The sequence below is a fragment of the Falco naumanni genome, chromosome 9, assembly GCF_017639655.2.
Source record: "Falco naumanni isolate bFalNau1 chromosome 9, bFalNau1.pat, whole genome shotgun sequence".
Lineage (NCBI taxonomy): Eukaryota > Metazoa > Chordata > Aves > Falconiformes > Falconidae > Falco > Falco naumanni.
The window spans coordinates 24,998,776-25,026,634 of record NC_054062.1 but is presented as its reverse complement, the minus strand read 5'-3'; the positions used below and the strand labels follow the sequence as shown (position 1 = coordinate 25,026,634).

Here is a 27,859-nt window from a genome sequence, read left to right as displayed (position 1 = left end):
GCGGCGGGCCAATGGGGAGGCGGAGCGGCAGGTATGAGATGGCGGAGGGAGCACCGGCGCCTGGCGGGCGGCGCGGCGGCAGGTAGGAGCGGGGCCCCGGATAGACCGACACCTCCTCACCCCTCCCCGGGGCGGCGGGGCCCCTTCCCTGGCCCCTCGCCGCGTTACGGGTCGTGGCTCGGCCCGGGCCCGTTGTGGGCCAGCGCACCGCGGCCTCGGCCCGCCCACTGCGGCGCTTCCCCTGCGGGCCGGGCTCTCACCGTCCCCGCTGCGGCGGGGCAGCCGCTCTGCCGACCGGGTTGCCCCCTACCCTCACCGAGCTGTGGCAGCGCCGCGGTCCCCGGCTCTCGGCGGGGGGACGCCCCGCGGGACAGGCGTGAGGATCGGGGTGGGAGCCTGTGGGGCCCCCCTCCCGCGCCGGTTTGCGGCGCCTTAGCGCTGCGTTCGCCCCGTCCCCGCGGGCTCAGCGGCGGGCAGCGCTCCCTGCAGCTCCCCGTGCTGCATTGCGGGGGAGACACCGCCGGCTCCTGCGAGGCGAGCGATGCCGCTCCGAGCCACCCGCCCGCCCGCGGATGAGGGGGCTGTTCCCTGGGGAAGCGCGACCCTGCGCGCAAATTAGCGAGACGAAGCCCCCCGCCCCGGGGCCGCCGTGCCCCCCCCGCCCGCAGCCGTGTCCCCGCCGTGGCGCAGCCGCTGGCCGCCTGCGGGGGCGCGAGGCCGCTGTGGCCGGGCGGGCGCGTGGCTCCTGCAGCCGCAGTGACAGCGCCGAGCGCTTGGCAGTTGCAGGGTTTGGTAGGGTGATGGCACTGTATGGGCTTGCTTCGCATCCAGCCCTCTTTCTCCCTTGCTTTGTCCACTCTGTGTGCGTTATTGTTGCTTTCTAAATACACGTGCGATCTCAGTTTCGCATAATTCACCTTCAGCACCTGGTTCGGTGTGCATAGCCGTTCTGTGACTGCTGCCGATAAAACAGCAGCGACTGCAAGAGCACTTCACCAGGACGGCATTGTTGGATGACTGTTAAAAGGCTGTATCATTTATTTCTCCCTTTTTGTGGGTTTTTTTTTGTGTTTTTTTTTTTTTTAATCAATACCCCACCCCACCCCCGGTGTGATGTGGACCTGCAAACTGAATATCCTTTGAGTGGTAATTTTTATGAACGTGCAAAACATATAGCTGAGGGCTGATGCCTCATACCTAGTCTGATTCACAGTGGTGCTGTCCTGTTCTCTGCTGAGTGGGACCCATCCTGATGGCACTTGCTGTGCTTATCTGGGGACACTGCTTTGGTTCCTGGGTTGGGGCAGAGCGTTGCTCTGGAAGGAGGGATGAAGACATGGTGCTCAGTTTGAGCAGGGAGTGCCTAAAATGCCAGACCTGGTAAGGGTGTGAGTATGCTCTGTGCAGCTGAGAAACTCTCTTGGATAAAGCATTTTAAATGTGGGCTGGATCAGTCCAAATGACTGAATTTATTTGTTATGTGCTGACAGTTGTCACTAGGCTGTAGTCCCCTAGTTTTTACCCCTTCCCCCTCAAGTGATTAAAGTGTTAAAGCGAAGCCTGAAGTACAAGTTTTACTCCAACGCTTAGCAAATTGATCGATCTCTTACTTTGCAGGTCTGTCACCACAAAGACCACAAAGCTTGCCTTTTTCTTTTTTCTTTTTTTTTTTCTTTTCTTGAAGCATGCTCCACAACCGTGCTTTTGCCCCTATTCCCTCTCATCTGGAGAGAAGCACAAGTTAGCTAGTAAAGCTTGCATGCTGTGCGTGTGGTCTTGCAGCAGGCTGACTTAAAGATTGGAAATGAAAGCTGTTTGTCTTTACCTCCATACCAAATGTTACTGAACATGACAAAAGATGATTTGTGTGGGTCTCTCTTCAGTTTGTGGTCTCTCTGACCTCTGCCTGGCTCTTCATAACTGAGAATTATGATTGCAGTGTGCCGGAGTACTCAGTTTCAAAAGAGAAATATCTGTCTGTTTAATTAATGCATTTAATGCTTGATTCAAGCAGTGCCTAAATGCTTTGCCAGGCACTCAGTGTTCATGTCAGCCATTTGATATGGCAGGGGGGGATGAGTGGAAGGGGAAAAAGCCGTGGGCCTGAAAGGCAGGATATGCTAGGAAAAGGCTTGTTATCTTGCTAAAATAGCTTGATAGTGTGTCCCTGCACAACGGGACATCAAGAGCTCACATCGTAAACAGGTGATGAAAGGAGTCACAATTGCCAGTTATGTTTTACTGCAAATAGGAAAACGTTCACTGTAAACATGACTTAATGGCAAAAAGTCAAAGTGACTTGCTGAGGGTCATGCAGAAAAAATGGTTGATTTCAGAGTTAAAGCCAAGTCTGAACACATGGCTACTTTTCTCTGAAGATAGCCTGGAGCAGGGAACAATCTTAATCAAATATTCCCTTTTCTGCAACCCTCGCTAAAATCTTTGAGACCTAGACTTGCATTTAACCCCCTATTCAGTCCAAGCTCCCTCAGGCACACATCTAGACCCGAACTCAAGACTGTATTGCATTTGCAGTATTTTTTATGTTTGCAGGCAACATCCTGTTCTCATCCAGGGCCTGGGATGGGCTTGGACAACAGGATCCTTGTTCTGCTACGCATCAGTTAATTGTCTACTTGCGTGAAGGAGGAGCATTGCTTGCCCATGTACCCCAAGGCAGTGTCCGGCTCTCTGCACCAGCCTGGTCATTGCCTTGTTGCTGTGTGCATGTTTATATGCATATGAAAATGTCACCAGGCTCTGTTAATGCTCTTTTAAAGGTGTGTGGGCACTCAGTTCAGTCTGAAACTGAAGCGCTGAGTGCTGGACACTCTGCTGGGAAATCAAATTCCTTGTCCTAAAGGTCAACAGTCTTCAGTGTGTGTTGATTTGATAAGTGGCATGAACAGATGGTAAGGAGACAGGGCAGCATGGAAATGTTGGCTAACATCTAATGGCTGCAACTGAAGTCAAGTTCCTCTTGGAAATACTGTCCCTCTGTATGCTGGGTTAGGCTCCCAGTCACAGCTTAGGCCTTGTATTTCCCACTTGTTTCAGAGTTGGCTCTTTCTGTAGGATCTCATTTTCACTTGTTCTTTAGCTGGAGGCAAGAACAGGGAGCTGAGAACTCTTCCTTCATTCTGCTCTGCTGGGTTCAGGCACAGACCTGCTGTGCTGCTTCTGTGCCAGCTTTCACCAAACCTGAGCTGTGATCCTGGGGAGTGATGCTGTTGGTTCCTGTGTTAAGTTGCACGGGTCTTGGAGCCAACATGGGTAGAGAAATGGGAGGAACTGTGACCCTGTGGTGTGATACATTTGGCTGACCCTTTGTTTCAGGGCTTCACAGGTCTGGCATGTTCTGGCCTCTCATTTCAGTAATACATTACACTTACTGTTGTGTCTGATGAGTGTTAGGCCCTTTTCTCCAAGAGCAACGGCCTCACTCCCTGGCTTTTGGCATTTCTCACCTCTACGCTAGGTAATTGCAATTAAGCTATCTAGAGTTTCCTCATGAATTTTTTCAGAAACTGTAGATAGTAGGGAATGTGATAAGCTGCTTAAATAATTGTCTGTCAGCTGGCTTACGAGAACTTTTAATGTGTTTGCTTTTGGCCTATAAAGCTCTAATAATTTGGAGTCCAGCCAAAACATCTTTTCTTTTCGAGTGGTAATGTGGCAACTCTGATTTCCAGAGGCAGGGAGTTCTCAGAGGAGCCAGCATTAGTTTCCCTTTTTGTTTTTCTGGAGCTCAGACTCAAGGTTGAAATGTAGCTTTATGGTTTGGGAGTTCCATATGGGCATTCCTACAGCCCTGCTTGCGAGCCGTCGTATAGCAGGAGACAAGCGTGCCACGGCTGGCTGTGCCTTGGAGAGCAGGAAGCCTTTTCGGGAACATCCTTCACAAGCTCTCAGGGGTGCCTGGAGCTTTCCTCTCATGCATGTGCCACTCCACATTCTCCTGGGCAGCCCCTGAACAGCACATAAATATATCCCTGCTCCCTGGGCTCTGCAGAGAAATCTGGTGAATCCAGACAGAGATGACCACAGGTGGGATGGGAAGAACAGCAGTTTCTGAGCAGCATGGGAGAGCTGCATAAAGTTACAGTATAGGTTCTTGTCATATGAATTCTGTTATCTGTGTATAGTATTCCAGTTTTTTTACATCCTAGCCTACCCAAATCCCCTTCAAAAACGCTAGGGCCCCGCTTTGCTCAGTTTGGTGAGTTAATTGGGCTACTTTGTGCATCTCTGTCTCTCCGGTACTGCGTGCTGTGCTGCTCTGCGGCTGGCCCAGCCTGTTTATCTCTGTGCCTCAGCAGTGCGGACCAGATGTCACCATCTTATTTAAATGCTGGCATGCATCCAGGTATGCCTCATTGCAATTCCAGCTTGTGAGAGTTTACACATCTGGAACATGGGATGTGGCCTCTGACATACTCAGTGGTGTCTGCGGAGGATTGATGATGAGAAGGGATTTAATGCGCTCTCATCCTTTGCAAACACCACCATGATAGAAAATACAGATGCAAGCATGCATCTTGCCCGTTGCACCTCCAGAGCAAAGGAGTGTTGTGGAATTATAGAAGTTTAACAAATGAAAACAAGAGCTGTGACTTCCCAAGTACCTCTGTTCTCTGTATTTGCCAGGCTGTGACCACAAAAATCTCACCTAACAGTACCGTTGGGAGCTGGCTGTGGGTCTTGCTATCCCCTTGGTCCAGAAAAAAACACAGCAGTCAAGTGAACCCGGGAGTGCTACAGCATGCTATGCTCAGATTGCAGTGTTTTGCTGGGGCGCTGACAGGTGATGGTGGGATGGGATTCCCAAATGTGTTCTGGGCACCAGTTGATGCTACCAATTTTGAGTGATTATCATCCTGTGGGAGGACTGGAGGAAAACATCCTTCCTGCCCTGCTGGGTTGTGCTGAGTTCTGAGGCTAGTTGCTACAGTAGCTTGTTAATTATGCTGTGCTGTTTTTGTGTGATTGATCGATTTTTCATGTCAGAAGTAAACCTGGTTGTCGTGGGGCACCTCCTTGTAGATGGTCATTCTGCTCTGACCTGGACACTGGCTTGGAGCTACTGGACTGAGAAGTGTCTACACAGTGTATCTTTGCTAGTCTCTGAACTGCATGTTTTGCTGCCTCCGAAGGATGCCCTGGGGCTCTTATCTGCAGATGTAAGGGTGACAATCAGGGGTGCATGCAGCAATTTGAGTGCTAGGAACCAAGGAGGTAAAGGTAGGTAGGACTAGGCCATGCCTCTTACTGACTTCCAGTAAACTCAAAATGAGGAAGAAGTTAAAGATGTGAAATGAGGATAGTGAGGGAATGCTATCATTGTTGGCAACTGGAAATGTACCATCAATGTACTTTGGGTATATATGGCAGACAGGTGTGGACCTTGCAGTCCACCCAACCTAGGACCACACAGGCACAAGTGGGGAAGAAATGTTCTACCTGGGATATGAGTGAAGTTGAAGAGCAGTCAGTTGGCAAGAATCCAGGGACAGGTGTTCAGTAAAGACTTTTAGATTACACAAAGAAAGGTGTTAGGGTTCCTGGGAAGAGGAGGTGTCCTTGCAGTTTGTTAGACTCAGTAGTCAAAGGTCATGGTAGGTAATTCTGCAGTGCATGGGGAGAAAAGGCCCAAAATCCCTGTCCTAGATGTGGGACACAGCATTCAGGGCAGATAGCACCTGGGCCCACGTGGTACCTCAGATCTATGATATGCTATTCACAATGCAAATGGCTCTAATAAAATAAAGCAAAAGAGATGCATTGTTTTGTCATGATTATAACTGTCATAACACTCATAAATGGGGCAGGGAAAATACATCAACAATTTCTATAATGACTAGCTCCAGGCCCTGGTGACCTTCTCCTGAAGGAGGCAGCATGCCTGCCCAGCATGTTCTGGGTGGTGGGAAGTGGCTGCAGGGCTTCCTCAGGCTGAGACCTTCCCACCCTGCTGCAGGGGTCTGGATGCGGCCACACGGTGCCCTGCGTTGCTGCCAGGCTCCTGCAGCTCCCCAGCACTGCTGGCCTGTTGTCTCTGCCTCGCCAGCGGCTCCCAGCCAGTGCCTGGAACTCGGCTCTTGTGTCCTCAGCCCCGCATCCCAGCCGTCCCTGCCTGATAGCTTTCAAATCAGCTCCTTTGTGCTCAGTCCCATGTCGCCCCTCACACAGAAGCTGGATTTCTTCTAAATGTCTGCAGTGTGACCTGATTATTTTTCCTGTCCTTCCTCGCCCTCCTTTTTAATAGTGTCTACAGAAAAGCTGGCAGAGTTCAGTTATATCAGTCATGCTGACTGATAGTGCTGCCTCTTCTCTTGGGATTCCTCCCTCTTTTCTGCCCCTCCAGCATTCATTTCAGATTTAGCTATCGGCCCTCTGAAGACAGGGTATTGCCTTTGTTCTGTGTTTGTACAGCATGGAGCACAGCGGAGTCCCCAGCTGTGACTGAGGTTCCCAATGCCACAGTGATAAAAGTGAATAGATCAGTAACAAGAGGAGGCAGCTGCTGCCATCTAAAAAGATTCAGTTTTGGTGCTGTTTCAGTGAAATCAGGATTGGATCTAAGGCTCCTCTTCTATTGCTGCTCCCAGTAGGGGTTTATGTTAAAATAAAGACACAAACTTTAGACCGCATTGAAAGTCATGAAAATCGGAGCGGCATTGCTATTTATTGCTGTTAGACTGTTATTCTGATGTTAAGGCAGACATATGAGCTTGCGGATCTTTAATGTAAAATTACCGGGTTTCTGGCGGTAGCTGTGTTTCTGCATTTTTTACAGAGTCTTGGGTAGGAGGAGGTTGAGCCGTTGCACAGCGTGGGTGTGCAATGAGCTGTGGTGGTGGCGCTGGGAAGGAGACTTGGTGAGGAGCACTGCAGTGAACATGTGGTTCCTCTCTAAGGCGCCTCTTAGTTCTTTTTCTCCTTCTAGCACTAGAAGGCATCTGGATACTCTGATGTTGTGGTGATGAGTGGTTGAAGTACTGCTTTCTTGACTTCAAAATATTCCAGTGGCTATTATTAAAGATATCACAGAAGGATTCTCTAAGGTCAAACTTGAAAAATTTCATGATGAAATGCAAATTTTGTGATGTTTCACATATTTCAAGATGTCTTGCTACTGCAGCTTTCTTTGACACTGGTAATATGTTGCATTTTCAATTTCTTCCAAAGCACGCTTCCCTGGTACCCCCTTCAACCCTTTTATCTTCCCAGATAGGTCCGTCTCCAGGTTCACATCACAGATGCGTAGCTGATATTGCTGAGGTCTCCTGTGAGTCCTTTACAGAGACAGAATTAGAATTCTTAGATAACAGCAGTGACTCGGATACCTAACTTACCTGGTGTCCAAAAGATGGCCACGTGTTACGTTAGTTCCAGGTTGTCCAGCACAGGCTGCCACTGCATAATAGCAGCTTTCTTCCCCAGCTCCTGGCTGTTTAAATTGTATATTATTATCTAGTCCCCATAGCCAAAAAGCTGAATCACTCCATGTTAGCTGTTTAAATGTGAAGAAAGCAAAGCAAAAATTAAAAAGGCAGTGTTTTCAAGTATGGTTTACTTGTATTAAGTCTAGAGACAGTAGGTAATGATCGGCATCCACTGTCCCATGCACTGTGTACTCATCACAAAAGGACTCTGCCCCTAAAGACTTTATGAGTATAACCCTAGGCAAAAATTGCTGCATGTTTTTCTTGACATTTTTTAGAGGCAAACCAGTCATCCCATGAAGAGTTACTGTGCCGAATCCAAGGCCTGAATGTGATCTTTGTTAAACTGTCTTACAAGAATGTTGGTCTGAAGTACAGTCCTCAAAGCAGCCTTAACTGTGAGGTCACTTCTAATGTCTCTGCAGTCCATTCCCATTAGACTTCTTTTAAATATATATATTATTTTTTTAAATCTAGGAAATAATTTGTCTTCTAGTCCTTTTGTATTTAAAATGATTCCACATCATTCCACTATGGCTCTTTCATCTCTTTGCAAAATCTGGGATGGCTCCTATCTGGTTCTGGAAATACTCTCTTCAGACATCCTCGTTAATTGGTTCCTTACTCCGGCACAATGTAGGAGATGATGCTCCTTCTCTCTCCCCGGGGAAATACGAGCCTGTGCGCATCTGCCCCGTCTCCCTTTGTGCTTAGCCAGGCAAAGTATTGCTCGTGTTTTGTGTTCTTTAGCACTGCCTGCTTATCGCCCTGTTCTCAGTATTTGGTAGGAGCCTGGCTCTTTCTCATAGGCTAAACATTTTGTTATTACAGAGGGAGATTTTCTTCCATTATCTGCCTTATTTTCCAAAGCTCTTTAATCTTTTTGCTCCTGTATGGTAAAACTCACCTGCTGTGGTGTGGGATGGACAGGGGTGGATTTTGCCCAATGAAAAATAGGTACATCAGGCTCATCTGAAATCTGCAGCTTCCAGTTTTTCCACTTTCCCAGCCAGAAAAACACAGCTAATGTCTTGCCCCAAAGGTACCCCTTCCTTTTCTTTCTTGGCTTGTGTTCTCCTTATGCACTGTTTCATGTTGCTTGAACTGGTTTCTGCCTTCACGTGGGTGAAGACAGAATAACATAAAAACTGTAAAAGCCACCAAAACAGTTAGGTCTCACGTATCTGAATGCAATCTTGCTGCCACATGAGCAGACCACCACAGGTTCAATTACCAGGTTTTGCCAGTTTAAGTCTCATTTTTATCCTAGTTTCCAAGGCATTTCCTGGGCCTGGATCTAGTTACCTTAGGGATTAATTGATCCATCATGATTTTGACCTCCTGCACCATCCACTCCCCATGAAATGATGGGGCTGTCATGCCTGAAGCAAGAACGTTGTGTGTGACAGACAGCTTTCTTTGTGACTTGGCTGGGATCACAGGCTTCGCTTCTAAAATACCAGAATGGCAAGAATCTCAGCACAATATAGGACCCATTTTTTTTTAATCTGCTGTCTTAATCACAACCTTATTAGTACAAGGTTTTCTTATTCATTGAGATTTGATTTTATTCATGGGATCAAAGAGGAAGCTATTTATTCCTTTATTTTATCATCTTCTGACACATCGTAAAGCAGTCTGAGATCACAGCATATAGAAAATATAACTCTGTAAGGAGAAAAAAAAAAAAGGAAAGGCAATAAACTCCCTGAATACATGTTTGTCTCCCCTTGGCTGCTGTTATATAAACTGTGAATCTAGGTAGAGTACATTCATCTTCCTTTTTTAACATGAAAACAGCAGATGGGGCACATGGCTTTTTCTGAAGGTTGTAGTGTGTGCAGCAGTGAGGATTGGCAGGGTTATTGTGTGTAAAGCCAGTGGGGGCTTTATCTTTGCTCAGAAATAGCGGTTTGCTTCACATTTCCATTTTGATTAGCAATAATGATACAAAGGCAAATTTTCTGTGCGAGGAAGAGCTGCTAATAAAGTGACCTTTCAAAATTAAGTAGTTCATTGAAGTGCCATACCACAATAAGAGTATACAAGGCTGTTCCCAGCTGCGGCAGGCAGGGAAACTGGATGGGAATCTAGAGACACATGGAATGGGAAGCCCGAAGTGTATGAATGGCACATGGCGGCACAGTAATAGTGGCAAAGAGCAATGGCCAGGTGCTGTTTCCAGCTCTGGAGGGGCCAATTATGTGCTTTGTCTTAGAAAGAATCTAAAAGTGTGAAAGGCAGGGGCAGGCATTGTTTCTAGCAAGGTTTCTGGGCATGGGGTTGTGCAGTTAAGGGACTCGACTATTGTCCTGCCAGTGCTGTAACATTGGTTGTGCTTGGATGCTGTTGGGAATGTGTTTGCATGGCTTTACTCATGGTAAACACAGAGTACATTTGGGGCTATTTTGTGGATTCCCCTTAGATACAGGTGGAGAGCACTTAATACCACACTGGTCCTAATTCAAAACCCGGGTTTCTATGTAGGAATTATTTGCCGTTAAACTCCAGCTACGCAGCCTTTGGCAAGAGACATGAATCAATTTGTCCAGCTTTTCTTTTCTGTTTTGTCTCTGTGTGAAGGCTGATGCCCAGTGTGTGCCAAGGGGGCCTTTCAGACCCAATAATGCGCCCTTGTGTCTCGTAGCATGCGTGGAATTTGCATAGGCTGTGCTGGGACAGGCAGGTTTCTTTTGTTGCTGGAAACAAGGAGCAAGTTCTTTTCCCTGTCTCTGCTTCCTAATGCCTCTCCAAAAGCTCTCAGCACTCATGTAAGAAATTTACTTTTTTCTGTGTATTTTTGCATTAAATGTTAAACTTTGCGCGACTTGTAACACGGGCTGTGCAGAGAATTGTCAGTCAGTTCTAGTTGACAAAATTGTTTAATTTTCTTTCTCTGAATCTAGGTATCTAATTGTCAGAGGGAGCAGATAATCTGTGATGCTTGATGTAACTGCTGCAAAGTATTTGCATATCTTCTCTGTGGGGAAACAAAACTGCTAGTGAGTGAATAACCGTGCACGGATCATTGCAGGCAGGGTCACTGGGCCTATACACTTGCTATTAACCCTTCTCAGGATCTGTATTGCCACAGAATCCGTTGTCATGGGTTTCAGGCAAAGGGCTTGCTCCACATTATTGGCAAAGCTGGCACTTGCTTGTGCATTATAGACCTGTGCAATGAAATGTGAATATGATTAGATTAATTGGAAGATGCTTTTTGGCAGCTGATACGGAGTTGTTGCATTTTTATCTTGATTTATTGCAAATAACAAACTGTTGAAAAACAGGCTGGGAAGTGCTCAGAAAAATATGTCCCCCATTTGGAGTCGGCAGCATGCTTGCTAGGACACTCTAAGCCATGCAGCTGGGAGCCTTTAAGAGCTTTCTAAAATTTTAGATGACCTGGCAGATTGCCTTGCAGTCTGCCTTGCAGACTTTCTTCCTCTCCATCCTCTTGAAGGAGTCTTTGACATCTGTGGAGAGCAGTGGCAAGGGGAGAGGATTTTGTATGGATTCTCACGATGCAAGTGTTGCTGAGAGCCTGGTTTCCTCTGATTTCAGCAAGTATCTTTGTCCTTGTGGAGCCTGAGTCCCAGCTTTTATTCTCTTATTATGATCACGCATCCTGGAAATGATGCCAAGATGGTCTTTCAGGTCAAAAATGTGCAGCAGTAGTTCACCACACCACAGCTGGGTTCACAGATACTGTGTGGAGGCAGGTTGGAGTTCATGTGACTTACCAGTATGTGCTTTGATATCTTCCCCTTGGTTACCTACTGTCAATTTACGTCAGAAAAATAAATTGCTGGGATCTCTGGGCTAGTAGCTGAAGTGCTCTGTTGTTTGAACCAGTGGATGTAAGGTCCAGTGTGTCGCAAACTGTTTTGGTGGCAGGCGTGCTGAGCAGTGAGCCCAGATGCCCAGCGTGGTCCAGACATGGTGATGTGGCCTCCACCCCTCAGCAGAGAGGAGAAGGTCGGAGCACTGCAATCTTTTGTGGGAAAGCCTGCTTTGAAGGGAAAGCTTTTGGTGGCCATGGGGGTGATTGGCAGAGCACATGCTTCCCCGTGGGTGCCACACCACACCTAAGGGACTGATACGATCCCTGGTGCACAAGTGCAGCGTTTCTATTGCATGTGCACTTGGGCAATTGCTATTGGAAAATAGTGTTCAGCGGGACCTCACAGCAGAGGAGGGATGTTGAAACCATGGAAAGTATTATATAAGAGCCCAAGAATGATTAAAGGATTGGGGAATGTCACACAGTGAAAGCATACAGTGTTTGCAAGCTGGGTGGGTAGGCAGCCTCCACCCAGAGCCCTGAAGACCCGGCACGCCAGTTCACAGGTCCAGACCAGCACTTTATAGCCAAGTATAACATCGGGGCAGTAGCTTGTGACTGGAGAATAACGACACTAATCCTCACATTTAAGTAAAAGAGGAACAGGAGAAGCCAGCTAAGCAACTCTAGCCTGTGGGCTTGACTTCAGAGGTGGGCAAGTGTTTGAAATGGTGGGAAGATGGTAATGGAAGACTTACAGGCAGATGGAAATTGGGATAAGTTCTAAGCGTGAGCATTAAGAGCACTGACTAGCCTGAGATATTTCTTTGATAACTCTTTTGATTTTAGAAATGGTAAATGTAGCTCACCTAACCAGTGGTAGGGCTAAGTATCTGTTACAGATAACCCTTAGCAGAGCAGTGTCTCAGATGCATCCCTTTTCCATGCTGCATGAGAAGCTATGAAATGGAGAAAGTAGAAAATAGGGAGGTCAGATAAAGGACAGCTTGAAGAGGAAAGAACTGGATGAACTGAAAAGAGATGTTCTAGGAGAAAGGTTACTAGGGGTTCCTTAAGGACTGACTTTCTGTGGTTTGTGGTGATACTGATGAGTTCAGGCTCACCGTAGACTCAAGAGTGCACAGCTGGGCAGTTGTCATAGCTGACGGAGAGCAATACCCAAAGATCTGGCAGCTTGTCACCTGAGAGTGTTTCACCACATCCCTAGCAGAACTGTGGGTCAGTATTATGGCATGTTTATGATTATAAAAACAAAGTCCCAGGCCATGGGAACTATCTATTTGTTGATAGGACAGTAGGAATGATAGATTGGCAATGGGAACTGATGAGTATAAGCTGGCCATGAAAAAATTTAGATTGGGGTTTAGACTTTCAGGCCGCTGGGATCGAATTTCTGGGAAGGGAGACAGACCAATCTTATTTATGACTGAGAGTGGTAGGTTAATGTAAAGTATTGGGTGACCTATCTGCCTGAGTTAGTAGGATGTAGATACAGTGCAAGTTTTAGTTGGGTGTTGCCATGTGTTACATGTGTTACCACCATGCTACAGAATGCTAGTCTTGGGCTGTGTTGTACAAACAGGCCAGAGAGAGTTTTGCTCCAAAGGGAAATGTAGCTGCGCTGTGCGGAGTGCTCACCTAAGACAGCACTGTTGGTCTAGACTGGGAGCTCCTGTGTCAGCAGATGTCTCCTTCAGGGCAGACCAGCTGGCTGTAAAAAACAAAGCAATGAGGAGTTACTGTATTTTTTTTTCCTCCTTCCTTTTTTTCCAGTGATGCCATCTGCAATTTTGTCATTTGCAATGACTCCTCCCTCCGCAGCCAGCCCATCATCTTCAATCCTGACTTCTTTGTGGAAAAGCTGCGCCATGAAAAACCAGAGGTGTTCACAGAGCTCGTTGTCAGCAACATTACCAGGCTTATTGACTTGCCTGGGGCAGAGCTGGCCCAACTAATGGGAGAGGAGGACCCAAAACTGCCTGGGGCAAACAGTACAGCCTCTGGATTTTTTCGGTCTCTGATGTCTCTGAAGCGCAAGGGTGAGTATAGCATGATGTCTGGTGCTCACCTTCAGGGTGATGCTGACTGCCATCGTCTGTTACATGTAGTTTATGAAACTCTCAGTGTAGGCCTGTTGTTTTGAGCTTGTGCTGAATGGTTAATACTATAGGTTTGTAATCTCTGGGGATGACGCCTTGTTGCATTGTGTATGAATGTGACACACGGCTAAGGGAAGGAAAGCTCTCCCACTGAGTCACAAGGTTCACAAAGGACCCTCTTGCTTTCTAAACCCCTTCTCAGAGGGCAGTCTAGATCTGATCCTAGTCTCAGACTTGGTTGACAATTTAGGTCTTGGCGGATTATTTGTACAGCCACTTATCAGAGTCAATGTTTGCCTGTCAGAGCCCTCCCCAGGACCATCACTGAAAGAGTTTCACAAAGTTGAAAGTACAGATGATTTATTAAAGCAACAGATACAACAAATTCAGAATTGCTATTGATAAATACACTTACTGTGAAAATCGAGCTCATGTGAAAAGTTCAGCGCTCTTGTTAACAGTACTTTCCTGGGTAACATCCAATGTAGTTGGAGGTGTGAGTCTTACCAAAGAGGTGTCCCTGCTTGGGAAGGAGAGAGGTCCAGGCCCATTGACCCGCCTGGTAGTTAGAGTTCTTGCCCTCAAAATTCTAAATACCAGATTTGTACTCGTGGCAAGGTGGAACGAAGTCAATTATTGTGTGCCGATTGGCCCTTAGCAAGGATTGTCAGTCCTGGAAGGTCAGTGGGGCCAAACAGTTCACCATGGGGTGGGGGATTAAGTACAGATGTACAGGGGTCTTTCGGGCTTTTACTGAAGCAACACAGGGCTGCGAGGCCCCCGCCTCACCCCAGACGTCACTCAGTCAGTTTGAGTGTTAGACCACACTCGGTGACATCTGTTTCGTGAGACAAGCATGTCACTGAAGTCAAACCCCACTATTCTTGCTGATTCACGGTAACTTCTGTCACTGGCACCACCAACTCTGGTGTCCCACACCTCTAGGAAAGAGTAAAATGGAGACCAGGAGGTTCATCCCAGAAATGCCCTGCCCTTCTAGAGTACTTTTCTTCTGGAGGTTATTGCTGTGGTTTATGTCAGGTTGGCCTCGGTGGGTCAGCTGCTCACTGTGCGCAGTGCAGCGCGTACCACAGAGAGATTTCTTTGGCCTCTGTGTGTTTCTGGCATGGCTCTGTGGATAGCACTGAGCTGGAGAGTGGTGCCCGAGCAAGCTACAGGTTCTTCCTCTACACACCAAGGTGTCCTTGTCTCTCTGCTTACTTGTGTCCATGGAAGTCCATGCTCTGTTTTTCCTAGCTTTCCTTGTAAGTGGTGGAATATCGGTAAAGGCTGAGAGCATCAGATTCCACAAACAACAGTAATGCCCAAGCTTCCCAGGCCACTGACTTCACTCAGGGCCCACTGTCATGTTCAGTTGCTGTCCCAGTGCTCTGGAAGGTCTTGCCTGTGCAGCTCAGAAATCTGTACAAATCTGTGATCCACATCTCAATCCAGTGAGTCAGTGACAAAGCTCTGCAGACTGACTCTGCTGAAGCCCAGATTCAACCCTGGGAGATGACAAATTTCTCTCTGAGACAATCATTCAGCTTGAGTTTCCTTCTGGTAAACTGACAAGTGACTTATCTTCTCTTTCAAGTTCAGCTGTCTTGTTATGAAACATTAGCTCTAGGCCCTTTCTCAGAAGTCTGAGATTTGCTTTTGTGCACAGTTGTGTTCAGATCCTCTCCTCTTCACTGGCTGGCATTTACCACTCTGTTTTGTTGTAACTAAAAGCATGTTCTAGGTGTGTGTGTGCCTTCTCCCACCTCTGCTCACGCTCAAGGGGAGCCTGGTTCTCCCAGTAAGTTCAGTTAAACCTTCTCACTCATCTAGACAAAAACTGCCTCCATCTGGGCACCTCTCACATCCCTCAGCAGCTCTGTTTTCCTAGCTAGACTGGCTGTCTGCTGGCAGAGAAGCTGTGGGTAGCAGCCTTCAGATGTTGGCAACCTGGGGCTGAACACTTCTAATCAGCGTTCCCCTTCTTTTGAGCAGTTCTGCTGTTGTGAGTACCTCTGAGAAGAGAGCTATCGTTATGTTTGAGTATGGGTTTTTTTTGTCTTCAACCTTTATATAGTTTCTCTAAGTGTTTCTAATTCTACCAAACCTATTCCTCCACTGTGTTTCATAAAGACAAGCTCTGCAGCCCCACTGCTCAGGCTGTATTTTCTGGTGCTGGCTTCAGCCCTCCACTCCTGTCTCACCCAGTGGGAACCCTGGTCAGATATAGTCAGGGGGAAATAAAGTACTACAAATAAATTCCTTTAGCATCCTTAAGTGAGAAGTAGTCAATATTGCCATGCTTACCTTGCTGCTCCATAGTAACAGGTCTTCATGCTGCCCCCGAACTGCAATTAGACTGTGCTCATACTTGTTATTGCTCCTGCCTCTGTTCCCAGAGTGTAGTAGAAACACCTTAAATTCAGACCATTGCCACTTGACAAGCAGGAGTGAGTGAGTAACCAAGTTGAAAGTGCTTTCTTAGCATGTATGGAAACTTCCACATTCTTGTGAAAACCTTCTAGCAGGGACTTCTGAGCCTTCTCTAGCTTGTTTTTTTTAATTATCTGTACTCTGCTGGAGCCCTGCTCTTATCAGACCTGACATCTGCTAGCTCTCTTCCCCAAGAGCTCCGCCTTCCCCCATACAGACGTCTCCATGGCCATGTGTCTCACTACAGTTACAGCTAGCAGATGTTCCCAAGTCTGCTGGCTGCACTCCCAGGCTGCAATGGCAGTGTCTCTCTGCATTGACAGGCACTGTCTGTGAACTCCTTGGCCAAACTCTGAGAAAAATAAGTTTGTGTCTACAGAGAAAATCGGTTTCATGTACTATGTTTCATCTTGGAGCCATCATTTGTTGCATCATTGTTGCAGTGTTATAGACCACCTAGAAAAAACAGGTTTTATTTCTTCAAAGCCAGAGGCCAAGGACCACAGAGCTCAGAGCAGATGAAACTGCAAATACTTGCAATTTCTTTGAGCATCAGGAAACTCAATCTCATGCTGCTTCTTAGTTTCAGAAGCAATCATACAGTAACATCTAATCCTTTGTAACTTAGCATTCATTCTCCAGACAAGTCTTTCAAGTTTCTTTGAGAATCAAATTCTTATTTGGGTATCAACTTCTGACTTCAAAAGTAAATCAGATTTATCAGGCCCTGCATGTGTCAAGAAGATATATTTTCCTCTTCTCCTTCTGGCCCCTATTGATTCTATCTGTTGAATGTCTCATGAGTTTAGTTTTCTTCAAGGACAAGAATATTTTGCTAACCCGTCTCCTCCTTTGCACTCAAGTGGATAAAACCCTCACATTTCCCTCATTTCTCCTGCAGGACTGAAGCATGCGCTTTGTCAGAGGGAGCTCAAAAAGTTTTTATTTAACAGGAGGCTGGAGTTCCTGGTGGCTTATTATGTGTTTCAGGAGTCCTGGAAGAAAGCTGAACATTCTTCAGGTGGAATAAATTTAGTTGCACAGGAAGGTTGCTAGAGAAATGCATAGAGTTAAACAGGTCTTTCCTATATGCTGTGAGCATCAACACCACAGAACAGTAAGATCTGTAGTAGAACAGACCAAAAGCTAGTAAAATCAAAATGTGCTATGAGGAGGGGGGGGGGGGGGAAACAAGAGAAAGCTTGTACGAGAGATAAATGTTATCAGACCAGCCAATGCACTGCTTGGATTGGTGGGCTATCAGCTGTACAATAAGGAGGGAAATCTTCAGCCACAGAAAGCTGGGCAGGTGCCCAGCTTGCCCTCAGAAGTGGCCCATGCTTCTGGCAAGTCTGGTTGTAGAGAGAGGTATATTCTTCTCTTAAATCTGTTGGTTCTTTGAAGCCTTAGTGCAAGGGCAGGACAAACCAGCTCTGTACCTGGTTCCAGTTCTCAGTGCCAGTCAGCATGTTGTGGTATGGTCTATCCAGCATCTAGCTGTCTCTAGCTGTAGTCAAAACTTCCATGCACCTGAGGGAAGAAGCGATGCTGAGGGCTCTGGTTGCTGCCAGTGAAGCACCTGGGAGTTGCCTCAGCTTTCTTTTGTATATCTGATTGAGAAAGCCATTCGTCAGCAGGACTGCATTTATTAGAAAATACTGTCTTACCTGGGAAGTCCCTCTGTGGACAAGAATAGTTTTGTGCATTGGTTCAACAAGGGCCTTTCAGTTAAATGGGCTTCTTATCTAATGTCTCCTCCCGTGCAAGGATCTTCTTTCAGCTCAGTTGCTTCTATCTTCTGGGGCGGTAGCCTGTGTTATTTACTGGAGTTCTGGAGCTGACAGCTCATGCTTGATCTGTAACAGCCCCATGAGATAAAAGCAAACTCTAGGATTGAGAGGAGCTTGTCAGTGCTCCATATGGAGAAAGGCCCAGCTCATTGCTTCACTACTCTGCTCTTTTTTTTTTTTTTATAACTCTTCCTTGTTCAGCCTTCATAGTTTACTGTAATTAGGCCAGGGCAGGTGAAATGGAAGAGACATTCACTGGGATCTGGGAATTCCAGGAATTACCCATCCCTGAAAATGACAGTGTGAGCCAGTTGGAACATGTCTGCTCTTCCCAGTAGCGCTTGTTCTACTCTCCCATAGTGTCATAGCTGCATGTCTTCTTTCTGCTCCATACCATGTCAAGCCACAGTGAAGATTAATCTGGACTTTGCTTCTCAGGTGTGTGTGTGGAGTGTGGCAGCCACCTGGGCAATCCAGGCTGTCACATCTGCTCTCTGCACTTTGCTGTTGCCATAAGGTCCAGGCTTGCAAATGATATGCCCTTTAAAATTGAAGCATCTGTTCTGGTGTTGTTTTCTTTTCAGGAGCTAGAAAATGTTTGCTTTAGCTGATAAAAAACTGTAATTAGGCTGCAGTAAGAAGCAGTGTGATTAAGCCATTTTAAGTACAGCATGGTGAGATGAAGTGACTTATTTGGGAGTGCTTGTGATATATCTGTGGGGGTCCTTGTGACCTTCGCCCTCAGCATTTTGGGGCACCGGTCTTTGCATGCTGATATCCTGTTCTTTGGGGACCACTTACCTCTGTGGTTGTTGGGTTCTAAGCTGCCTGAACACATTACCTTCTGTTCTGCAGAGAAAGGGGTGGTGTTTGGCTCACCGCTGACAGAAGAAGGCATTGCACAAGTTTCCCAGCTAATCGAGTATCTGCACAAAAGTAAGCGACTCTGTCTTGCTGTCTTCCTATCCCAAGGGGTATCTGTCTGGCCCACCTCAGGTCTCTGGTGCAGACAGAGTGAAAAGCTCTGAGCTCTCCACCAGCAGGAGTTTGGGGCTGCCCTAGGCAACCGTTGCCCAGAATTGCCTAGCAGATGTGTTAATCTCTTCCCTCTGTGCATGGACTCAGCTAATGGGAGCCAGCTTGAAGTCATGTGTCTGAACACAGTTCACTGGGGTTTGCTGTCAAGCTCTGGAAAGGGGAGGGAACTGCTTTGGTAAGAGTCAGCCTCTGGTTAATCAGTGGCCTTTTTTCTCTCCTCTGCTGAGCAGATCTAAGAGCAGAAGGCTTATTTCGGGTGCCAGGCAACAGCATCAGGCAACAGATCCTAAAGGATGCTCTGAACAGTGGTACAGATATTGACCTGGACTCTGGGGAGTTTCATTCCAATGATGTGGCCACCCTACTTAAGATGTTCCTGGGTGAATTACCAGAGCCACTGCTGACACACAAGCACTTCCATGCCCACCTCAAAATTGCAGGTGAGTGAGCAGCAAGAGATAGTGATGAGCAGGGGGAATGGAACTAGTTTCCTAGAAAGCTGGTAATGCTACAGAGCTGTGCACCAGGCTACGTAAGTGTAATTCTTGAAGGCAGGGTAAGAAGGAATCTTCCTTCATCTCAGCCTAACGGTGGAAAGACTGGAGCTGAAAATCCTAAGGAATTAGACCAAGCCTGTTTAGCCCAGTCTTCTCTCTCCAGCAATAAACAGATACCTACAGAAGCAGAGCCTGCATTGGTAACCTGGGTCTCCATCTGATTTAAGTCTGGGGGCCTCCTGAGTGAGGTGTGGTTTTTTACGTACTTAATAACTGTTATTGATCTACCTTATGTGAACTTCATCCATCTTGCCTTCAACTCATCACAACTCTTGGCCAGCGTGTTGTCCTATGGGAGGAGTACCACAGATTAACACATTGGGTGGGGAGCTTGGGAGCTGGAGGGAGAGACAGAGGGTCAAGAACTGTGCAGGAGTTTGGAGATCTGCATACGAAGAGGGGAGGGTAACCACTTGTGATAGAGCTGCTGTTAGGAAAGCTGATGCATGTCCTTCACGTTCTGCCTTGTGATTTGGCAGACTTGACACTGTTTGATGAGAAAGGGAATAAGACCAGCACTCCAGACAAAGAGCGCCAAATTGAAGCCCTCCAGCTGCTGTTTTTGATCCTTCCCGCGCCTAACCGCAGTCTGCTCAAACTGCTGCTGGACCTGCTCTACCAGACCGCGAAGAAGCAGGATAAGAACAAGATGTCTGCCCACAATCTTGCCCTCATGTTTGCACCCCACATCCTATGGCCCAGAAATGTGAGCAATGCCTCAGTATTTGCGGGTGGGATATGGCAAGGTAGAAAGCAGCTTTCTCTGGCAGGCCTGCAGGGGAAGAACCAAGATGTGAAGGTTAAGTATTGATATGGTAATGTGAAGGTTGGAGGCTGGGATGGTGAGGTGGAGCTTCCCGGCAGGACTCAGTCCTAGTGTTCAGTCCGGACCTGCCATAGGTCTCGTTTGCAACAGATGCTTCGTCTTTCTCAGTTAAATTGAAAGCACAGGACAGTTCTGCTTCTTTTAAGAATGACAGCTCCAGACAAACCTTGCAGATCGCTGCTGGTGAACTGTTTGGCCCCAGCGTTGTCTAGTTTTCCTCTCAGAGCAGCTTTGTCTTTGTGAGCTCTGTCTGCCCATCTCCTCAGAGCAGGTCTCCTGCTGAGACACCATGTGTGTCTATGTCCCAGAGACAGTGAGGGCAGCAGAGACTCTTCTTCCTCCCCTTCTAACTGCTGCACCTTTGGCTATGTCCCCTTGCCAGGTGACAGCGAATGACCTTCAGGAGAATATCACGAAGCTAAACAATGGAGTGACCTTCATGATCAAACACTCTCAGAAACTCTTCAAGGTAAGTGTGCTTTGTGGGCTTGCTCTCCCTGGCCCTTCAGCGAGAGACTGGACGAATGCCCCTTCTCCAGACAGATCCCAGGTGTCAAGTGTGTATAACGAGCACTCTCTTCTGCGGTAAGAGAAGGAGGATTTCTACAAGAAACTGTTCCTTTAGTGACTAGGGAGAACGGCTTTACTAGGCAGACAGCCCCGGAGGAGGAGGACAGCCCCAGCCTCGGAGGTGGCTCTGCAGGGGCAGGTCAGAAGCACGGTGCAGTGTAATACCACCCTCTGCTGGGCACCCAGACCTGCTGCCCGGCTGGGAAACCTGCTTCTGGGGCACAGGTAGCAGCTGGGGTTCCCTCGGGTTCTAGCAGGATAAGGAAGCTGAAGGGGCTTGTCCTGGATGAATGCTGCCAAGAGCTGAACACCTAATACAGCAGGTCATTTTGTTGTGAATGTCTCTGCAAGTGGTAGTCACCCCCCTGCTGTTACAGGCACAGCTTGCAGGCATGGACCTCTGTCTAGCTCAGAGCAGGGTGTAGTGGTATGACAGTCAGGAGCATGCGGCTTTCTGCAGGTTCCTCCAAGGAAGCTTTTCTGCCACAGGCAGCCTCTTGACTTCTCAGGACCTTCCTGGTCACTGTAGGCATCTGCTCTCTGCAGAGAGTCCTCCCATAGAATGTTCCCCTTCTGCCCTCTTACTCAGGCCCCTGTTTGGCCAGCTCAGAGCTGGGGGAACTGCTTGGAGAAAGTTCTCATGGAACCCTGCTCTTACTCTGTGTTCTGCTTGTGCTGGTTGCCTGCGTCAAAAGGAAACGGTGAACAGGGACTGCACTGGGGACATGAAATCCCATTGTTCTGTCTGCCCTAAACAGCTGAATCTTGATGGAAATGGCTTGTTGTGGTATGTTTGAAGAGCAGCTTTTGTTGGGGCCACTCTTACCCCAGGGCCAAACATGCTAAACATACATTTGGCCTTTTCTCTGTTCATCATCACAGGCCCCAGCGTACATCCGAGAGTGTGCCAGGCTGCACTATCTGGGGTCCAGAGCCCATACATCAAAGGTAAGGTCAGCAAATGCAGTGGCTGCCCTGTGTGAAAGGGCAGAGGCTATGACACTAGGAAGGGATCCTTGTGAGTGAAAGAAGCTGAAAATAAACCAAGTCATGAAAGAGGATCTGTCGGAGAGCAGGAGTGAGGGAACCATATGGTGTGGTGCAGGCGGCTGCATTAGGGAAATTGGGCAGAGCTGAAGCATCTGTTAATCAAAAGCACAGGGAAAGCAAGCTACCAGCCCCTGTTTAGCAGCAAACCTGCTCCCTGTGCCTAGTACATGCAGCACCTGCTCCTTCATGGGCTCGTGCCTTCCAAACAGAGAGACGCGCCTGCTGCTGTGGCCGTGCTGCTTGGAAGAGGGGCTGGGATAAAGGCTACTTGCTGCCACTGGGACAAGATTTGTCTGTGTCTTGCCAGCAAATGCTTCCCTGCCTTATATAGCTGCAGAAGAGGGAAGATGCATTGCAAGGAGCTGCACTGACCCTTCTCAAGCCTGGAAGGGCTTCTGCAGCTGGCATCCGGGAGGGGAGGGAAGAAGCAATGGGGTCACCTTTGTATTGCTGTCACCTCTCCCTGGCACAGGGCCTGCTGGTGCAGTGCTGCTGCAGAGGGGTAGGGAAAACGCAGCCCTTCATTCACTGGGGTTAAGACAGCTCACGAGACTCTTCCCAGCCTGGCTCAGATGGGAGGCTCGTTTGGATTAAAGCATGGCAAGCGACTACTGTCTCCGCTTTCCCAGGACGACCTGGATTTGCTGACATCTCCTGGCTCCAAGGAGCTGCAGCCCCTCAAGTCTCAGAAGCGAAGCCGGCTGGACACTTGCCACCAGGAGGAGACCCAGCAGCGCACGGAGGAGGCACTGAAGGAGCTCTTCCGCCATGTCCACAATATGCCTGACTCTGCAAAGAAGAAGAAGCTTATCCGGCAGGTAGTGTGGGGAGCAAAGATATCTTTGAGGTGTGCTTCTCAGCACAATCCTGGGCACAGGGCTAAAAGCAAGGCCTTTTTGAGGGCTGCTCCTAATCTTGGGCAGGCTGGGGAGAGTGGGCTTTGGGCTGTGTAAGTGGCAGAGCTGTATGAAGGCAAGGGAGGAGACTGCCTATCCCAGATGTGGCTGACCATGGAGCTTGCTGCACCAAGCTGTGCTTTGAGCTCTGTTTTCCAGGCCAGGGACTTGCCAAGCTAGCAGTTCCCCAGTCCTGTTGAGCTTCCTCCCTCAGAAAGGGAAAAATCTTTTCGCCTCTTGCCTGCAAAGAGTGGACAAACTGGCCTCCTCTTGGTCCCGTGAGCATTCTTAGCCAACCTGCTGCTCCAGAGAGACTAGTTGATATGGTCAGCACTAGTTGTGGCTGCCAGCCTCCAGCTGCTGCCCAACGCCCTTTCTGCTCCAACACCTGTGGATTTTGGCTAATTGGGTAGACAGCACAAAGCCCTCAAGCCCAAGCTCCCTGTAATCCTGGGTGGGAGATGTGGCCTTCCTCTGCTTTCTTCTCCCTGCAGCTCCGAGCTGCTCCTCCGTTTTGGGGTGCAAAAGAGAGAAACTGAGTTCTAGGAGCAGGTAGAGCAGCACACAGCAGCAAGGGACTGGTGTAACTGTAACAGTAACTGTGCTAACATACTGCCCTCATATTTCATCCTAGTTTAACAAGCATCCTACAGCTCTCACTCCTGGCTCTGATGTACCCACATCCCCAGCACCACGACGTACCCGCTCGCGCTCCTTCAGCGGCCTCATTAAGGTAAAGGCAACCTCTGACTCAAGCTCTCTGCTGTGAGTTTGTGATGTCGCTCTGTGCTTCTGCTTTGCCCTGGCTTGAATGAGGCCCTCAAAGGGTAGGGACTGTTCAAAGTATTGGGTCCCAAAACCATAGATCCACTGGGGACAGAAAAGCCAGCACCGTGACAATAAGCCTTGTTACTGTAAAGTATAACCCTCTATGAAATGCGTGACTGTAGGATCTTTGCATCTTTCTGAAGGATTGTTTGCTTCCCAAGATGAGATGAGGACTGACAGGGTCATATAGTCTAGCCTGCTAGCACAGGTGTTAGCACACTTGCAGGCTGCACCACAGCAGCGTGTACCCGCTTCTGACAGGCTGGGTTCCTGGCCAGAGCTCAGGTCAGCTCCCAGGCCCTTCGCAATCTGGCAGGCTCAACCTAGTGGCATGGTATTTCAGGTGGTTCTGCTTTGCAATCTTTGTCCCAGCTTGGCTTCCTTTTTTCTTTCCCAGCATCCAACTGTTTACCAGCAATGCATCCTGCTCCTTCCCTTTCTTTTTCACTTTGCACTCTAAGCACTAGCCAACAGCCCTCTCTTCTTACGGCAGCGGAAAGTTTTAGGAACCCCAATTATCCTGGAGAGGAAGAGCAGGGATGCCACACCGGAGCCTGAGCGAGTCAGCAAAGAGAATGTCCACCTGGTAAGAGCTGCTGCCAGCACCGCTGAAGCTGCTGGTGGTGGAGCGTGTGAGGGGAGTTCGAGTGCAACTTGGGTGCTCGTTTCAGTGATCCCTGGGGGGGCTGCTTGCTGTTTTCTGCCCAATAGAAATATCTTCTGTGTGATCAAATAAAGGTCTTGGGAAGGTGCTAGGAGGAGAGCAGAGCAGATGGCAAGGGTGGCATTGGGACAGGAGTGGCATCACTGGGCCTCCACTCCAGTCTTATGCCTCTGGCTGTGTTCCTGGCCAAGGGCACTGGCTTGTGGCCCCTTCCTTCTCTCCCATCCTCCTCCGCAAGTTATACAGAGCCTGCTGCCTGTGGGTAGTAGCACTGTCCGATGGCCCAGACTAACTTAAGGCTGGATTTGGGTGGTCACTGCTCTCTGGTGGTACAGGCTGCTCCCAGGGAAGGCTGTGGATGCCACTTCATTCCCCAGCTCTTCACTTTTTTTTTTTTTTTTTTTTTTTTTTTTTTTCTCCTCTCTCACCCAGTTACAGAAATGTGGATCTCCAGCTCACATGTCCCAAGCAAAGCTGAAGTCTTTGGAGGGCCAGAAAGCGGTGAGACACGTTCATATGCCCATTCTCCTTCCTGTGGGGTACCTGGGCCTGACATGTGCAGGGGTGATGGCATGCATGCAAGACTCTGACAGCTGTGGTCCCCTGGCTTGTAGCAGTCTGCTCCATGCCAATCTGCAAGCAGCTGGCATGCTGAAAAGCCGGGCTTTGAAGGGTTTCACCAAAGCAGGTGTGTACAGCCCTTCTACCTGTGAGTTGGTAGGCAGGCTGTCACGGGAAACAGAGTGAAGCTGGCAGCACAGGGTAGTACTAGCAGCCTGTCAGGGTGGCAGTGGGGCAAGAGGTTGGTGCAACCCAAGACCAGCTGCTGTGTTTGTCCCTGTCTTCTCAGTGCCTCCTGTCTCTGCTTTGGTAAAAGGTATAGGAGGCAGACTCCAGGTGGGAGTCCTTGCAGGGGGAGGACAGCACATCAACATTTTCTTGCATGGCATTCTGTCTCTCAAGCATTCAATTGCTCTAATTCTCTGCTCCAGGAATCCTGCAGACGCATGCGAGCCCACCTGCTTTCCAAGGATTCATCATCCCTCTGAATCGCCTCGCACCCACACATGGTTTGGGAATGCCCAGCCTCGCAAGCTGTGAATAATGTGCTGCACTTAGAGGGGAGTGCTGCAGGCTCACGGCAACCCTCACCAACATGGCAGTGCTCTTGAAACTGGACCTTTGCAAAGACTGCAGGAACTTGTTTCTTTCTGTATATAAATTATATTTCATTCTACTATGGGGCAAACCACTATCTAACCAAAATTTGTGCAGCATGTCTGACCTGCTGGCTCTGGGAAGAGCTGGAGTGCTTGCTTACAAGGAGAGCCCTGTGCATTGCAGGGCCCTCTGTGCACTCCCAGCTTTCTCTGCAATGTTGCTAGGCTGTATTCTTTTGTTTTTTCTGCTCTGAGTTTTTAACATATGGCTTGTTTTTGCTCCCTCCCCTGTTAGCAATGGGAACGGTGGACTCCAACATTCACCCACATCCTGACAGCTAGCCTTACCTCCAGGCCTCCTCTGCTTCCTCTGGGCTCCATTTCACCCTGCTGTCCCCAAAGGGCTGGAGTGCATAAACGGTACAGGGCACAGGATGAGCCTGGGAGAAGAGGAGAGGCTCTGGGTGCCATCATTTCAAGTGGGGCAAGGGGAAAGCAGCTTCCCTGATAAACTCATCCCTCTGTTTCAGCTTTAGCTGGAGGCAGCCCTTGCTCTCTATCTTCAGATTCCAGTGGCACAGCTCTGCCTGGTGAGCAAGGAGTCTCTGCTTTGTGTTCACGCAGGGAGGCTGAGCTTGAGTGGGGAAGGAAGCTGGAGAAGGCTGTCTGGGGCAGAACAGCCCAGCCTTTGGAAGCCAGGGTGTCTGGAGCAGGCAGAATCTTGTGGCTGTGTGTGCAGCATAGGAACACTGTGAGCAGCGTGAGAGGTGAGAGAGGGCTTTAGCTGTTTGTGATCTGCTGCAAATGGTGCCAAGGGCTTTGGCTCAAGATATCTGGATGGCTGGTCAGGCAACTGGCTGATTAGTCATTAAACTGGGGGAAATGGCTGGAGCTGGGTTCAGCTCTTTGGTCTGAGCTGCAGAAATGAGATGAAACCATCTAGATACAGGATAAACCCCCATCACAGCTGGCCAGTGTCAGCGGTCTTGTTAAGCTGAAGTGCTCCAATAAACCAATCTTGCCAAGTACCTGTCTGCAAGCAATCTGGACTAGGCAACACACAGGGTCACTACTGTGAAATAGAGGTTTAATCAGCTGGGGAACCATCTAAACACTTCTCAGTCCTTCTTGGCAAAGCAAATAATCTCTGGAATCCAATTATAATTGTCTTCTAATCTTTAAGAACCAGCAGCTGGCAGGAGTTAGAGTTCTGTCCTTGACAGCTTTCTGAGACAACTGGTGGCAGGAGGTGTGAATATTGGGATGTGAGCAGGGAGTTCAGTCTGACTGGCTAGAGCTGTCAAAACAGGACATCGGAGTCCTGTGCAGCTTAGCTGGAATTTGTCACTTTTTTTTAACTGTGATTTTTTTATTATTATTATTTTTAGATACAAAGCTATGTGCCTCATGCTGCTCTGTCCAAAGGGATGTTCCTGGTACTTTATTGGGGGTGTCTGTCCCCAGTATGACCCTAAATTGGAGGAGCTGCCTTGAAAATGTCGGGGGTAGTGGGACTGCAGATGTGTGGGATGGGAGTTGGTAGTGTTAGGAGCCTCTGTCGCAGCAAAGAAAGAGCTCTGGTTCTTCAGGGACCAGGCAGGCGAGGATGCTGTGAAGAAGGGCAGAGGCAGTTTGCTGTGGTAGTAGTATGTATGTGTTTTTTGGATGTGTCTGTAATCATTCTCTCTGGAGGTTGAGGCTGTCTATGTGCTCTTCTCCAAAGGGGACTGTGTTTTGCTGACCGCACTTCTGTCCTGACCCGGCAGTCTGCCATTAGTGGAGTGGAGACCTGGGAATCTCGGCTTTGCCTCTGAATAGAAATGAGGCGGAGCCGAAGGTCGAGCAGCAGCGCTGAGAGAGCTGGGTATGGTCCTGCTACCTCTGCCCTTACTTGCATCGAGGGTGGGTGCTGGATGAAGCATTTGTTCATCACCTAGCTTAGCTGGGCGCGTGTCTCTGTATGGGTGTCTGCTTGACAAGGCGATCTTGTTCCTAAGACTAAATACGCTGCTCCCCTGTAGATGAGAGGAACGTAACTCTCCACTATTCCCGCTTACTGATGGCTCTAGCTCAGGGACTCTGCCTTCAGACACAGCTGATATGTGCTTAACTCTAAGAAAAATTATCTATGGGGTATCAGCCCAGTGTTCTGCATCTCTCAGATGCCCTCCCTGCCAAAAGGGGTGGGTGCAGGCTCCAGACAAGGCAGTCCCAGGAGGGGTTTGGTGCCCTGGGCTTTTTAGCCCAAGGTGCTGTCCTCCCTGTGCTGCTGAGGACGGTGGTGGCGACTAACAGATTTGGCCTCTAGGACCCTTGGCTGTTGTAGTTCCAATGTGTTCACACTGTCTCACATGCAAGGGGGAGTTTTAGTCATGGTTGACGTGTCTCATTTGTCTGCCCTGTGCAATGACCCACAAGGATGCTTCCTCCCAGAGCAGCCACTAACTGTTCCCAGAGTCTATCGTTTCCAAAGTATTTTTAATCTTTATTTATATATGCTATGTATGTACTGTTTCAGACTGTTGCCTTTCTGTGTGTTCATGTGAAAACCCCATATTAAATGCTTTTATTTTTAATGGTTTTGCTCAGTGGCTTAAGCAGTTTCATTGGAACAGTGAGGACTTGGTGGTGCATCCACCTTCAAAAGAAAGGAAATGCCTGCTCAGAACCCCAGAGCTCCTACCCTTAAGTGGGGGTG

The 27,859-nt window shown here is 48.5% G+C and overlaps 1 protein-coding gene and 1 long non-coding RNA gene across 10 annotated transcripts; one reads left to right on the top strand and one right to left on the bottom strand.

The window, feature by feature from the left end:
* The first annotated feature begins 20 nt into the window (after positions 1-20).
* On the top strand, positions 21-27,737 carry ARHGAP19 (Rho GTPase activating protein 19). Of its 4 annotated transcripts, none has more exons than XM_040606396.1 (12): positions 21-82; positions 13,024-13,289; positions 18,428-18,508; positions 18,841-19,050; positions 19,647-19,873; positions 20,376-20,462; positions 21,446-21,511; positions 22,243-22,431; positions 23,144-23,242; positions 23,831-23,923; positions 24,434-24,502; positions 24,994-27,737. In XM_040606396.1, exons 1-12 carry the CDS (start codon positions 39-41, stop codon positions 25,048-25,050), a joined length of 1,488 nt encoding a protein of 495 aa, XP_040462330.1. In that variant the 5' UTR covers positions 21-38; the 3' UTR covers positions 25,051-27,737. The 4 variants fall into 4 exon arrangements, with proteins under 4 accessions (XP_040462330.1, XP_040462332.1, XP_040462333.1 ...); XM_040606397.1 differs by lacking the exon at positions 21-82 and adding an exon at positions 9,129-10,216; XM_040606398.1 differs by lacking the exon at positions 23,831-23,923.
* Positions 6,651-18,419, bottom strand: LOC121093684. 6 transcript variants are annotated; one of them, XR_005829625.1, is made up of 5 exons: positions 15,657-18,419; positions 12,889-12,961; positions 8,751-8,896; positions 8,353-8,593; positions 6,651-7,513 (listed from the first exon to the last, which is right to left on the bottom strand). It is a non-coding gene; the product is annotated as an uncharacterized LOC121093684 (long non-coding RNA). The 6 variants fall into 6 exon arrangements; XR_005829629.1 differs by having other exon boundaries at positions 6,651-7,450; XR_005829627.1 differs by lacking the exon at positions 8,751-8,896 and having other exon boundaries at positions 15,657-18,418.
* Positions 27,738-27,859: the final 122 nt, after the last annotated feature.

Coding starts and splice junctions, on each gene's coding strand:
- ARHGAP19 (XM_040606396.1), top strand. CDS start 39: ATGGCGGAGGGAGCACCGGCGCCTGGCGGGCGGCGCGGCGGCAG. Junction 20,463..21,445: donor ACTCTCAGAAACTCTTCAAG/GTAAGTGTGCTT, acceptor TCATCATCACAG/GCCCCAGCGTACATCCGAGA. Junction 22,432..23,143: donor AGAAGAAGCTTATCCGGCAG/GTAGTGTGGGGA, acceptor ATTTCATCCTAG/TTTAACAAGCATCCTACAGC.